General features: G+C 43.5%; 1 protein-coding gene across 3 annotated transcripts in view; it reads right to left on the reverse strand.

Annotated features, from left to right (window-relative positions):
• Positions 1–11,236, reverse strand: part of ankrd50 (ankyrin repeat domain 50) — a 38,128-nt gene extending 26,892 nt beyond the window's left edge. Inside the window, exons 1-2 of one of the 3 annotated variants that reach the window (XM_085789220.1) lie at positions 10,828–11,236; positions 8,142–9,317 (exon numbers count right to left, since the gene is read on the reverse strand). In XM_085789220.1, coding sequence (XP_085645346.1) covers positions 8,142–8,674 — 533 coding nt within the window. In that variant the 5' untranslated portion in view covers positions 8,675–9,317; positions 10,828–11,236. Of the gene's footprint in view, positions 1–8,141; positions 9,318–10,437; positions 10,666–10,827 lie in introns of those variants that run through there. The other 2 variants (XM_085789217.1, XM_085789219.1) reach the window with 2 other exon arrangements.
• Positions 11,237–15,548: the final 4,312 nt, after the last annotated feature.

The raw sequence follows: 15,548 nt of genomic DNA on the forward strand, positions 1-15,548 counted from the left end.
ATCTGAAAAGTGCTTGTTTCTGCCGTTCTTCTAAAAGGTGCTGGACAATGCAAGAATTTGATCTGGGCTTAATGGACCTGGACGATCAATTCTGTGTTGGATGCAGCAGACGAAGGCCGAGAGACGACTGTCTGGTCGAAGGGGGGGTTACTTACAGAAAAAAACAACTATTTAAAAAGCACAAATTGCTTCCCAGTAATAGGCTGTGAGACCCAGTCTTCTGGTGTTTTGGTTCTCAACACAGTCATGGGACTGGTCACAAACAGTGATCACATTGTTTTTATGAGGGTGGGGGGCTGCATCTGCAATCTAACCCTTTCCCCACCCTGCAACTACGTCACACCAAACTGTTGCTGTTCAACATGTCTGTCTGTGGACCTGCCCTTCTCACACGCACTTTGTTTACTCACTTCCTAAAACTCCCAATTATTTGGACCGAACCGGATCTCTGGTAATTAACGCATTCAAATCTCAAATCTGTCCTCTTCCATCATCCGGATCATACGTGTTTACTTCTGTAATGCGGCTTATTAATGATTAGCAAACGTGTAAACAGGCACACTTCTCCTTCTTCTTCTTCTCTGGCCAGCACACATACCGCAGATAACTATTCCAAATCCCCAAAGCTCTTCCCAACCCAGACGAGGTGTGCATTCCTGGCCAGCGATTCAATACTGTCAAAGGAATCTGAAATTTCATCCCTTTCAACCCCCTCCCTCCTTCTCTCCTCTCTCCTGCCAGAGTTTGCCTCCAAAAAACCCCTCTCTCTCCCTCTCTCTGCTCCCTCTCGGTTCTACACAGCTGTCTGTCCGCAAACACCTCAAAACACAACACAAACGCACGCACGCACGCTTTTCGCCAGGTTTTCTGCGCAGACAGGTAAACCTGCGAGCTGTTCCCGAGCCAGCCAGGACGGGATTTTGTTACACAGCCTCTACCTCAACCCTGGTAACAAAGAGAGGCAGTGTGAGCTCTGGCACACAGGGGGGGGAATGATGAACATGAATCTGGTGCTGAGGAAACTGGTTGTCATCAGAAATCAATATCTGTATTGATTAAAGCATTGATTAAGCATTTCATATTTCTTTTTTTTTCCTAATCAGCTTTGACAGGTCCCTGCATAAACACAATTATTTATGTCAACGTTGAAATATTCCTGTTTTTTTATGTGTTTATTCCTCAGGGGTTCGATGTGGGAAAACACTGATGTCACATATTTACATCCACCAATCAGAAATGAGGAGTGTTTTTTTGCTTTTGCTGCCAAAGCTGTCAATCAGATCTGATTAAACCACACCCACGTTGTCTTTACGAGCTGTGTTTGACTTTGAAACGCAAACTTTGTTATGCAGTCATGAAGTCCTCAGAGCTCGGTCTCGGCTGTGTGAGTTTCTCTGTGGACTGAGGCTTTGACACGTTCAAAGTATTATCAATAAAAGAGCCTGGAGCTGCTTTATAATCAAAGAAAACATGCAAATCTCACATTATACAATATGTAACCTTAATATAAAAGAGAAATACTTCACATCTGACATCGGGTTTAAGCCTTTAAAAATGACAAATTTTCACTGGTTTTTCCTTCTAAAATCACACGTTAGCTGCTTTTGCCCCGTTTGTTAATCAAATACTTTGGATTATATGGATCAAATAATCAGCACAAACACTAATGAATACAATGTGAAATGTTCTCTATGTTAAAAATACATGATTGTGTGGCAGATCCAGCCCTGCTTTATCCTCATGAATGAATCAAAACCTCTGATACAAGAGTTTGAGCCCCGCAATTTGCCCAGCTTATTTACTGAGTGGGTTGACAACAATATGAATGAGTTCATGTATGCCCACATGAGCACGTAGGCACATCCACATCCACACAAATAAACCCTCACATTAACACACACACACACACACACACACACACACACTATCCGCCAGTGGCGTGGAGACAGAGGCTGGCCCCAGATTGCTGAGTCATCGTTGCAGTCGCACCAGCGCTGCTGTTTCTCCTCATCTGCTCGACTGGAGTTGATGCGTCACACTGAGAGAGTCTTCTCTTTTTTTTTTTTTTTGTGTTTCTAAAATGTGGCCCTGATCTGCAGCAAGTTTTCCACAGCCATGCACCACATGAAAGACACAAGGAGGGGGAGGGATGCTTTCATTTGGCGTCCCCCTTAACCCCAATGAGAAAGGCCGTCCGACGAGCAACAGTCAGAAAGTCAACACAAAGGAAAAAAAAACCACAAAGCTTCTTCTTCTCCGGCCTATTAAAAGAAAAAAAAAGTCTTTAGTTCAGAGTGAAATGTGTCCGGACTTGAACGTGTTCAAACTGAGACAAAGAGGCAACAGGCAGCACATTGGTGAAATGACTGTTCCCCACTAATGTCACGTTATTAGAGGGTTTCTCTCATTTAGGAAACTGTTAGATCACAGGACGTCACGTCATCTGCGCAAATGTCTTTCGTATTTATTTTTATCTCTGGCCGTGCACTTCACTGTTTCCTACAGAGCCGATAACTTCAATTCACTCCAGAATTTAAGGTTAGCAGTGAGCCTGCAAATGCTGGAGGCGTGTGTGTGTGTGGTGAAATGACAATATCCACCTCCACTGGAGGCAAGAAGATGAGATCTAATCATCCCCTCCGCTTTGATTACTTATCTGAATTATCAACAGTTGTTTGGAGTGAAGCAACAGGCAAAACGGTTACAATGAAAACGTTTGATGTCGCTGCCAAGAAAATCAGCATTTTTAACCAAGAAAGAAAAAAGAGAAGAAAAAAAAACATAAAACGGTTAGTTGCAGCATCAGTTTCTTCCGCAGACATGCTGAGGGGACGAAACGCCGCCAAGAAAGTTCACATCTTGTTCACAAATTTAAACCACGGTCGTTCATCATCTCTGAAGTCTGTGCCCTTTTTGTGAAGAAATGGAAACTGATCCAGCTGCAATATAAACTTAACTCGGTGCTGAACGCCCCCCCGACAGCACATCCACATAAAGTCACACCTAGACTAAAAAGGCAGCTTTGTCCGGTCAGCAGAAAAAAGAAAAAAAAACAACAAAAAAAACCTGTTGCCTTTAGTTTGACCCACATGACTGGGTTAATTCCACCTATTTAAAACCAAGCTCTTTTGTCCTGCAGGGGGAAAAGTAAAGCGTGGTTGGATGACAAGAGCCTGACTGGTTGTTTTAAAACTCACAAATTCACTCATTCTCCAGTCAAAACAAAACACAGCAGCCAGTGGCCTTTGATAAAGACTAATGAGACACAGGAATGTGTTTCTTTGGCTTTGTCTAGAGGTGAAATCCTTGGTGATACACTGCAGTCCAAGTGCCAAAGCCCTCCAGATAGCAGCGATGGCAATGAGTCTGACCCACCTCAAGTGTCAGTCTGAGTCTGGACCAGCAGACGTCAGCTCATAAGTGGTGAGAAAAGGAAGGTGAAGCCGCCTCTTTATCTGCAGGACTGAGCTCATGACCTGCGTTGGCTGCGTCTGTCCTGCTGTTGCATCATAATGCTGTTGGTAATATACATGGAAAAGGAAAGTGGAAAGTGCATCCTGGTACAGCTCTGAGAAAATACTGGTAATTATACCTCTGAATGTTCAAGAAAAGCACCTAATGTATAAAAAGAACTCGTTGAACATTGAATATTTTTGTAAAAACAGACATCTGTAGACTAAAATAAGTCAATTCATGATTGTATTTCAATGTGTGTGTAAAGTTCAACCTCTGCAACCTGTTCTTCCACAACCACCAACAGTGGAAGTCACATAAAGCTATTTTTAAAAAAGTACATTTGTCCAATTTTCCTCAACCCTTGATATCTTTACAACACTTAAATACCTTTACTGTGACTGTTGGATAATAAAGATTTAACAGTCTCCAGATGAATTAAACACCTGTTACAAAGCACAGAGGCATTTTATACGGCATCTAGGTCAAAAACAACTCACTTCAACAGTTGAACTGAAAAATAAAATGTGAAATATTCAGAAAATTCACACACAGTTCGGTTGGTGGCTGCTCCTCTCTGCCTGGGGAATCTGTGCCTCATACCTTTGGTATTTCTAGTGTCCTGTTTACATGCCGCTCCAGTGTTTCCAGTTAGTGCTCCTTTAAAACTTCTAGGAACTTAAATTACCTCCACATCAGCCGGCTGATTAATCACATTAATGGTCTGGAGGGAACTTTACTTGGGCTTTTTCCACTTTGTGATGTTTCTAAATGCTTCTAGTTCTGCTTATATTTCATATTATTTGACCTTTAAACAATCATTAAACAGAGATCTAAAGGTAATTTATACAAATGCAACAGTAAAACGTGGGAACAAGTGTGTAAACAGCAGCAGCGGTGGCGGCGGCGGCTCGGTGTGAGGAGGCTTTGCAGACAGAAAATCCAAAAGCTGAGCTCTTAAACATCCACAGTCTGTTTCTGTCGCTCCGGCTGCAGACGTACAGACAGACAAAGTGGATGTAAAAAAACCAGTGTCTGAACCGGCTTCGATGTATTAACACACGACTGGTGATTACTATCAACAAACAGGCCTGTTTGTCTTTGACCAGGCTAAAGAATTTGGCAGGGCCTCATGCACTCAGTCACTAGCTAACGTTTAAAATCACAGCTACAAGTGGGGTTGGGGTGAGAGAGGAGGGGAGGGGAGAGGGGGGGAGTGAAACTCGTATAAATTTTATTGAGTGAAGTACAGGCCTCAATCTGTTCAATCAAAATGAGGTATGCACCTCCTGCGAGTCTTTACCCCTGATGTAAATTAGTGGGTTATAATGTTGGAATAATAATAAAGTTTTACATGGTTCCATTTCTTGCTCTGGTTTGATTTTTTTTTTTTTTTCATGTCGCTGCCAGATCCAGCCGACGATCTTGGCTTCTTCCCTGAAACCAGATAGTATCTCCACCAGCAGGGGGTGGGGGGGTGAAGATTATTTGTGTACAACAACAGCAGCCGCAGCCCGGGATGTTTTCTTTCTTTTTTTTTTTACACCTGAGAGGACGATAAGGACAACGACGATGTGTGTCTGAGGTCTTGTTGAGCCAGCGATGTGACTGACATGTCAGCAGAAATAAAAATGAAAATTAAAACGTGAGATTATCCTCGAGTGATCCAGTTGCCTGGCTATATAATTTAACATTAGGATGTACTGTGATGTTGTTATTATGCTCGATCATTCTGACATAAAAACTAATAAAAAATAAATAAATAAAACATGGGCCGTGGACATCCAGTGTGACAGAGAGCAGAGCTGAAGTGAGAAGTCCCCGTCCCCGCTGGGCTTCTCTCTCTGTGTTTATGTCCCCATGATAACCTGCATTTTTTTCATTTTTTTCCTCCCATCTGACAGGGTCAAACCTGAGTCAGAGTCGTCGGCATGATTACGAGCAGATGACAAGAGGAGCGCTCACTTCCTTGGGAATGAGCAGCATGTTTAGGGAAAAGAAAAAAAAAAACGTGGCTTGAGCTGTTGACTCTGGTGAGCGTTTAAAAAATGATTTACCTTGCTGAACGTTTGACCTACATTTTTTTCCCCCGGTGTGTGTGTGTGTGTGTGTGATGTTGAGATGGTGCAATAAGCGTCACCAGATGGCCAGACAAGAAGCGTGAGCTGTGTGTGTGTGTGTGTGTGTCAGTGTGTGTTTTCAGTGCTGCATTCCTGCCTGTGTTGCACAGACTGCCTGACCTGTGTGTGTGTGTGTGTGTGTGTGTGTGTGTGTGTGTGTGTGTGTGTGTGTGTGTGTGTGTGTGTGTGTGTATGTGTGTAACTAACCCACATACACACACAGGCTCACGCGCATGCAGCTCCCGTCTAAAGCCTGTGTCTACAATAACAGTCCGTGTTGATCATGTTACATGCCCGGGCAAGGCGCTGGATGGATGGAAGTCCACAGGCCGACTCTACTGTACTCTACTGTACTGCAGCTTCACCTCATGTGTCTGCCGTCGCTGTGACTCGGTCAGTCGCTACGGTAACAGTCCAGGGATGTCACAGTTATAGATTTTCTTGGTACGATTATTATATTCAATCATTTTACAACACTATGAATGTGTAAAATCAAATATAGTCAAAATATAATTGCATTACCAATTATATAAACAAATTATTTAAAGTATCTATTCATATAGAACCAATTATTAACCCTTCAGAGGAAATGTGTGAAGTATTCAAATATTTGAAGTTTTTACAAATGAGGCACTAACATTTAATTCCTACCAGTTCAGTGTTACGTTAGGTAAATTGGCATTGACATAATTGAACCCGTTATTGTGTATTTACCTTTACAAAGCAAGGTGCTGCACCCGCAGGTGATGGTTCATAATGTTGCATAACTTTGTTTACATTCCGTGCGAGTTGCGCTGATCTGCCGACATTATCTTTTTTGGAAAGTGACGGTATTTAGGAACCTTTACGAATAATTGTTTGCATGTAATACCGCGATTAATTGTGAAAACAAGTATAATCGTGACATCCCTAGTACAGTCAGTCAGTCGCAGTTCAAAGCTCTTTCCTCAACCAGTCCAGTCTGGGGGGTGGGGGGCGAGGGGGGGGCACCTGAGCTCGGCTGCAACTTAAAAATATCGGACCTTTCTTGAATCAGAAGCCGAGAGGCGGCGGCGGTGTCGGTGGTGGTGGTGGTGGTGGTGGTGGGGCAGTCCCACCCAGCATGCCTCACCAGGGGGGAAAACCAACAAAACCATGACATCAAATAAGTGGGAAGAGGGAGTGAGGAGGGGGGGGGGGGCTGCTGAGGCGGAGCTATGCAATGAGTGTGAGCAGCAGTAAAAAACACAGAGAGAGAGAGAGAGAGAGAGGGGAGGGGGGGGGAGGGGTGCATCAGGGTCAGGAGGTGGAGAGGGAAGGGAGGGAAGGGAGGGAGGGGGGAGGGGCTGGCTTTTGCATTTTACATTTCCAGCCAAACCGAATTCCTAGATTTCCAACAGTACCTGGAAACACCAGAGGCTCAACGGACCTGCGTGTTTCTACAGGAGGTGTCACCACCATTTGTTATGTTACAGGAGCAGGAGAGTGAAGAGCACACAGGGAGGTGGTTTTATGGGTGATTTCACATTAATTCTCCATTTATCTGCTGTTTTTTCCATCTATAATTGTCCAACAATCAGCCTCAAACTCATATATACGAACTGATAGTGGTGAGAGAAGCAGCTGATCCTCACATCAAGGAGCCGCAGCCTGTTTTCTGTCCATTCATGTTTCTGTTGATCAACTGATTACACTACTCACAAAAAGTTAGGGATATTTGACAAGAATAATTCCTTTATCTCAAACAAAAGCTAACAACAGTGGTGGCTATAGCACAACAAAAATCTCAATGTTTCAATAACTTGATCAATTTGATCAAAGTGTTGTCTTGGTCTCATGATGTCAACATGTGAACATGGTGGATAGGAGAGAGAAGAGGACTGTATACAAACTGTCACTGAACCAGAACATTGAACCACTAAATCTTGTGATTGTGATTTGTGTGGATAATCACCTTGTTAGAGAACAGCATGTTATTCAATAAGTATTGAAACATTGAACAATTGGTGTGTGATGTGCATTCAAAAGTTTAGAGAGGGTTAAATTAAAGGGGAACTATGCAAGTCCGGTCGCTTTTCCACTGTTTTGCTTACCCTCCTCCTGGCCATGTGCACTTGTTTACAACAAAGCTGGTGAGAAATCAATCAATACAGCGGTAGTTAACATTATTTGTTATCTATTATCCGTCATAAACAAGAGATTATGGTTTACCGGGGAACATTTTTCATCCAAGAGACACTAGGTGGAAGGCAGAGAGCCTCTATTCTCCCTCGTAACAAGTTACATGTCATTTATTAAACCATCACAATTACTCCACAGCTGTTTAAAAAATGTGGCATAGTTAAGCTAAAAATCCTGCATAGTTCCCCTTTAAGTTCACCTGAAAAGGTTATAGTGCATTTTAGGTGCATTCTGAAATTTAATCCAAAAGCCAAACATGCCTAACTTTTTGTGAGTAGTGTATCTGTGACACCTTCTCTCTGTTCTGTGTGTGAAGGTGAGCTGATGAGTGAAACCTGTGGAAAAGAGGAAGAGGAAGGTAAAGAGGAAGGGGAGTAAATCTGTGTGTATGTGTGTGTGTGTCCTTACCTCTTGAAAGCCTCGGTGGGGTTCCTCTCACACTCTCCGGGCTGCAGACTGCTCTGCACAGCCGGGTCCCGCACCTTCTCCTCGTAGCCCGGCAGCAGCCCGCTGCGGCAGATCTGTCCCACCAGACCGCGGATGAACCCGCCGACGCACAGCGTGTCCGAGTCGTCCGCCCGGCAGAAGTGGAAGGCCAGGCTCTGCTGCTGCAGCCCCCGGTGGGTTCCCTGCGCCGACGTGGGCCACAGCAGCTCCGTGCACAGCGCCGTCTTCCCGCTGCCCGGCCCTCCCACCAGCAGCACCCCCCACGAGCCGCCCGACTTTGTGGATCCTGTTGTCAGGCTCCCGGGGTTGGACACCGCCGCCTGCGACTGCTGCGGCGTAGACGACTGCGGTGGTGGCGGCGGCGGCTGCTTACTGGGAGTGCTGGTCACTCCGCTGAGGTTGTTGGTTTTCTCCTGGAGGCAGTGCTGGATCTTATGGAAGACCCACTCCCGGCAGTAAAAGCGTTTCCCCTGCAGCAAACTGGTTTGGGCCATTTTGATCTTGTGCTGCTGTTCCAGCTATTCCCTCCTCTTCATAGGGGTCCCTTCATTCTTTGCCCCTCACATTTTCAACTCCAACAGAGGCCGGCTGTAAATTCGGAAATCCATGCTGTCCGTGAGCCAAAAAAAAAAAAGAAGAAAAGAAAAGAAAAGTAGCTCTCAGAAAGCAGCGTGCACTTCACTGTCCTCGGTGTTGGCGATCAGAAGAAGGAGCCAGGATGGATGCAAGTAGAGAAGCCGCTGCAGCCGAGCTTTTTGGAGCCTTACTGAATATCTAGGTCAAAATAAAAAAAGGAAAAAAAGAAACACAGGACTCAAACCATAGATTTTCCACCAACTTTTTCCAGAGCTTTCCCACTGGTTGAACTGAGTGCTCCTTGTTATTATGAGTGTGTTGCCTTAGCATGGCGCGGGGCATGGCAGGGCACCCGGCTCTTGAGTGCATCCACTGGCAAACTCAAGCCACCGCCGCTTGATACAATTAGCCATGGGAGTAGTTGCTGATATATTTCCGCTGATGCATTTCAGATGCTACCGGGGGTGACCAGAGCGCGTTTCCATTACATTAGCATGAGAGAGGGCTGCGGCCAGTGCAGAGTCGGTCTCACCAATAACATGCTAAGCACTGGCTCCTTCCCTGGAAAACAGACACACAGAGAGACCAAAAAAAAAAAGAGAGGCCAAATTAGGACACAGGCTCAAACACATAGTTAATGCTTCATGCAAATGCACAATTAACCATCTGAATTACTCCTAGAGCTGTTTGTAAATGTTAATGCAGAAGTTACAACCGCCGCTACGAGCTGAAACCTGACGCTGCAACAGTTTGACACTACTTATAGTGATGCACATCGTTCTTATAGGGTTAACTCTCCTCCTGCAGCTCCAAAATAAAAGGGAAAAAAAGGAAAAGAAAAGGTGGGCGAGTTGATTTTCGGTGCTTTCATCCTCCACATCACATCACAGCCCGGCCTGGCCTGCAAACTAAATTCTTGGCAGGGGGGTTCGTCCAGTTTCTCTAGTCTATCCACTGATCCCCCCCTTCCTTCCTATGTGGCTTTAAATCCCAAACAGTCCACATCCGTCCTGCACTGTAGAGAGAGGAGAAGAAGGAAGAGGAGGAGGAGGAGGAGGGGGGAAGCAGGAGAAAAGTCCAAAAATGAGAGGACCCTCTTTTTCCTGCACTTACAAGGGGTTGCAGAACAGTGGGTGGGAGTGGAGCAGCAGCAGCAGCACCACCACCTAACAAAACTGGTTCTTCTTCTTCTTGTCTCTCTCTCTGTCTTTTTAAAATAAGGTGCAGGAGTTTAATCTAGAGTGCACGTGATGGTCAGTGACTAGGAAGTGGAGGGATCTTTAAGAAAAGAAGAGGAGTTGCAGGCTGCAGGATGTAAACTGCTTCCTATAATTTAAATTTCTATCGCTTCTCTTATACTGGAGCTAATGCAAATACTCCATAGACTCTCCAGCCAAGAAGAAACACACACACACATACAGTGAGAGAGAAGAGAGACACACACACACACATACAGTCTTGCTGGATACTTTGTACCGCTGCCAAATAACATGGATTTTACACAGGCTGCCATACATCCACCACCACCTCCCTGCTGCCTCACAGCACACAAAGCTCAAGCCAAATTAAAATGTTGCATGCATTGCATATAAACACACAGGCTACATGCATACATATAACACACACAGAGAAAGGTCAGTTGTGTTTTGAGGCGCGAGGCGACAAATAAATAATCTCCTACCAAAACGCCACGGATCGACTCCAGCTGAGTGAAGAGAGTCTTTTGTACGAGCAAGCCAACAAACCTCACCCATTTCAGATGGGATACCATTTACACCTATGGGGGGCTTTTAAAAAAAAAAACAAAAGAAAGAAAAGCTCCGAGCAGAGCAGACGAGAGGAGCTCACAGTTGTTGCAGCAGCTTCCCGGAGAAAAAGAAAAAGAAACCCCTCCAACAATAACCGACAAACGTCGCCCCGGTTGTTGCGCTCAAACCAAACTGTTCCTTCAACTTCAATTAAGCCACTAGCGGAGCGTTTCTCTGTTTTCCTACAGTTTTAAACGCCTCTCTCTCTCTTTCTCTTTCTCTCTGCCTCTGTCTCTCTCTCAGACCCGCACGGCTCCTCTCACCTCTTTGCCGATTCCTCTTTCAGTGTGTGTGTATATATTTTTGGTGGGGGGAGAGGTGGAGGTGGAGGTGGAGAGAGGGGGGGTATAGTCAACACCCTTCTCCAGTCCACGTTTCAAAAGCCGATGAGCGGATGGATGAAGCCGAGCGGCCGTTTCCTCCTCCGCCTCCTCCTCCTCCTCCTCCTCTTCCTCCGGTGCTGGTGGTGATTCAAAGCCGGGATCTGTGCATCGCAGCGACGGTCATGTCTTTTTCTTTGAATCGCTCTTCTCTGTCGGTGTCGGCTCCTCCTGCTGCCCGACACTGATCCACAGTGAGCCGACTGACTCTCCGCCTCCAAACACTCTCTATTTCTCCCAACTGCATGCAGAGCACACACACACACACACAGTCACACATACACACACACACGCCAGTGAACGCCGCAAGGCCTTGTGGGATTTGGTGTTTTTTCCTCGTCTTGACGCCATTAGTAAAATATAAAGGTGAAATATATAAAATGTTTTGTTTAAAAAGTATTTTCCCATATAATTACCTCAACAATGATTTTTTTTTAATTTTATTTATTTTTTATTTGAATCCTTTTTATTTCAGGCCAATAGATTAATGAAAATAATCTTTCTCTCATGCCATACAAGGGGAAATAGGAAAACTATATTATTATTCATAATGTATTTATTGTTTTATTTTGTTATTTTATTTTATAAAATTATTAATAATACTATGAAAGTATACTATGAAAACTGTAAAAAAAAAAAAAAAAAAGATTATTGTCATTTATTTGTCCTTTTTGATTATTTTTGCCACTGTTAATTCTAAATGGAGTTACTCCAATACAGTACGATGCAATACAGTATGTTAAGGTACAGCGTAGTACAACATGGTACAATAAGATACAATGCGTTACGGTATGATACTATATGGTACGTTGCAATGCGATAACCTACAATATGATAAAAGCAAATGTCCAGGTGTCATAAATTGATTGTCAAGTTTCATTCCCTGCAAGAACACAAGTTCAACTTTACTCAAAATGTTTTTTGTTTGACTTTTTTTCAGTCAAAGATATTATATATAAATATATTTCCCATATATAAAATATTTAGTGTCCAGAATACAAAGTGGATAATCCTGATGAAACTGAATTGATTGATCGACTGATCTGTGATATCAGTCTCATAACACGCGACTCTTTTCCTTCTTGTTGTCCCTCAGTCTCTGTGACTTATTTAAAAATCCTGCCATGAAAAATAAATGACTAAAAGCGAAACAAATCGACTGCCACTGATTTTCAAGTAGGCGAGAGATTTGAACTCTGGCAAGACATGAAAGAAAAGTTGGTTTTTTGGAGCTGGTTCCTCACGGCTCAAATCTGTGGTTTGTCTTTCCCACACACACACACACACACACACAAACATAAATACAGGAACCTTTTCTGGGTCGAATATTGGTGGTTTTGCTTTGACAGAGCTGTGGTGAACATGTCATGTTTTTAAGGTGGAATTATGCTTGCAACAATTCCACCTTTAAGAACTTATGAGATTCGTGGCTTCAATCCCTTGTTGGCTTTTCATCGTATGAGCACTGACAGCTCTAATACGCAGCAGATTGACAGCACAACATAGCACAGCTGAAGAAGAGCCTGCTCCTAATCAATGCGATCTTGCACTCGATAGATCTGCAGCCTGTGTGAAGTCATCACTTCTACTTTTTTATTTTTTTTATTTATGTATAAAAGGGAAAGAAACATCTGCTTGGATCCCAGAGCAGCCTTTCTCCATTTCCCCTTAAAACATAGAATTAAATTATTTGTACTCAATTGTGTTTGTATATTTATGCATCCACTGGGAAACAACTGAATGTAATTTAATGTGACATATATATATATAATGTATTTGTCAAAAATACAATAAATGACTCGGTTGTTTCCATGGACGAACTGGTGATGACTGTGTTGTGTTTTCAAACCTCACAGCTGATGCGCCAGATGTTGTCATTGTTATAGCGAGCAGCAGGCAGATGTGTGTTTTGGAAATAGATTCTTTCTTTTAACACTCATCTGAGGCGGCGTTCCTCTGCCATGTCATGCCCTATCCCCCCCACCCCCACTCCCCCAATTGTGTTGCAGCGATGCCATTTGCATCACAGGCAGCCGGCAACAAGCACAGCAGGTTTTAAACAGGAATCAGTGACGGTTAAGCTGCAGAGAGGAATACATTTTAAAATGCAATAGTATATACTGTATGTGGGGGAGAAAAAAAAGTGATTTCCAAAAGTTTGTTTTCTTTCCTCTCTCTGCAGCGACGATGCACACATCAGCGCTTTCAGGTTGATGTGTTTTGATCAAACCAGAGGCTGCTGATCTTACAACATATTTATCACTCCCTGGAGATTTACTTCTGGGACTGTTTCTTTGAGGTGAAGCGGCAGCAGGTTGTAACAACTGACAGCCAACTGATCCTGTCTGTGCTCACATGAAGATAATTCAGCCGTGTGCTGTGGTTGTTGTTGTTGTTGTCAGTCTGTTTCCACTGTAAATCAGGTTTTCTGAAGCGCTGAGCTCCATGTTTGGGGTTAGAGCTTGGTTTAAGTGAATGTAACAGGTCAGGACGTCACAGAGATGATTGGTTGAGGTTAGGCGCAAAAGTCCTCTCAGGGTTTTTCAGTTAGAGACAGAGAATGAGATGCAAAACCATAAACTACATCTTCACTTCAAGAATGAGCACATTTTACAGCTGAGAAGTGTGATGACGTTGAATGATGAGGCCTTGAGTCAGAGAGAAGTGTGACTGTGACCGACACAACCAGCAGGTCAGTGTGGGTTTGCAGGAGGAAGTGATGATGAACAAGATTTCTGTGACATTTCAGTCATGGTCTAACAAATGTAAATTAGGAATAGAAGAGTCCAAAATCAGCAACAGGTGTTAAGGACTAAAGATTTGTTGACAAATCCCTTTCAACAAAAAGAAAAGTAGAACACACGTTACAGTACTAATGTAGGGTTTACTTTAGATTCATTTTTAAAGGTCACCATCGTAGTGAGTAGTAAGATTTCTCATTATAGATCATCTCTCAGTTCTATATTAATACTGTGAAAGTATCAAATCCTCAATCCACAGAGAAACGCACACAGCCTGTATTTAGAAACTGAGCCTTAAAACCAGCCGTCAGGACTTCCTGTCACTTTGTGATGTCACAACAAATCAGTCACCCTAAGCCCTACCCACCACCTGGACCCACCATCCAACACCTGCAGGATTTGGTTTCTCTGAGTGTTTTATTCGGAAATCCGCTCTGTTTTTAATAGATCATTCAGAAAACGGCCAGCCAATCAGAAGAGAGGCTCAGAGACTCCTCTCTTCTGATTGGCTGACACCAACTTGTTGTTACTAGAGCTCCAGAGAAGCTAAGAGATGGAAAACTACAATAAGACTATTTTTGATATTTATAACTACAAATCTTATTGAACTCAACGTTTGAAACATTGTAAATACGTCTTTTCTTGTTTTGTTTTTTCTTGCGCACTCAAACATGTTCCACCAATCACCAGCATCATGCTGCAAGCTCATTGGCTCGTTGATATTTACTCATTTGCTCCTCAGATTCTTTTTAATCTGTTTCATTTGTCCACATAAGTTTTGTGGTTCAATACCTAGACCCAACTTTAACAATCCAGTTTAACCCACTGAACCAGCGTCCTGTAAGACTCCATATCACAATTTAAAAGGATAAACACCACAGAGAAACTGTAAACCACACAGCACTCATCTGAGATCCCCACAGTAATATGATGGTAACGTCTGATAAGGAAGGGTCCCACAAACACACCCTGTGGTGAGCTCCACAAACATATTAGAAGTCCCAGTTGGAACATTTCAGGAACATTTGTGATCTTTTCTGTTTGGTTTTGCCGAAGAGCAAAACAAGCACTCCATTGAGATAATAACAGTGTGGAAAAAAAACACTATTACAGCAGTAGGAAGCCTGCTAATTGGGGAAAACAAAACATTTTCTCAATACTTACCAGCTGTCCGCTATCAGTCCTGTAACGAACCAAGAATGATTTCCTGCTGGGCTTTTCAAAACGCTGAATATTACAGCAGGGACTCGTGGTCGTGGAGGGTTTGTGTCGTATCCCGCTCCTTCACCGTGGTTCTGATTCTGTCGTTTCTGGACCTACCTGTCAGAATAATCACCTGTTCCTCCTCCTGCCTCACTTGCTCACCTGTTTCCCCACTCCATCATTATCTCCATAGTATATGTATACACCAGTCTGTTTCCACTTGTGTAATGTGATCTTATCTCAGTGCTTTTTTAGCCAGTTCTGTTTTATTTTGTCCTATTTTTCTGTATTTTTTTGGATTGTACCTCACCCTGACCCTTTGTGTTCTGTTTACCTGCTTGGAGTTTTGTATCCTTGTTTTAGACACATTATTACTTCCACATCTGCCTCCTGAGTTGTGCTCTCGAGCCCCTTTTGTTTGAGAGCCGTGACACTTTGGCGTGTTTCCAGCACCGAAAAGCATGCAGAGGTCGGCGTTCATTCAGCTTCTGTTGTGTCTGATATGCGTCTGTTGTTGTGTTTGTGTTACCATGCAGAGCGAGGAGAGAGTAGAGATGCCTCCCCCCTGTGAAGCAGAGACGAGATAAACAAATCCATATATCACTCTTTACTCTCAAGACTAATCACAAACAGGAGGGGGGATGAACCCGTCCAGGTGTT

This window comes from Trachurus japonicus, chromosome 10, assembly GCF_045865225.1.
Source record: "Trachurus japonicus isolate A0001 chromosome 10, Traja_1.0".
NCBI lineage: Eukaryota > Metazoa > Chordata > Actinopteri > Carangiformes > Carangidae > Trachurus > Trachurus japonicus.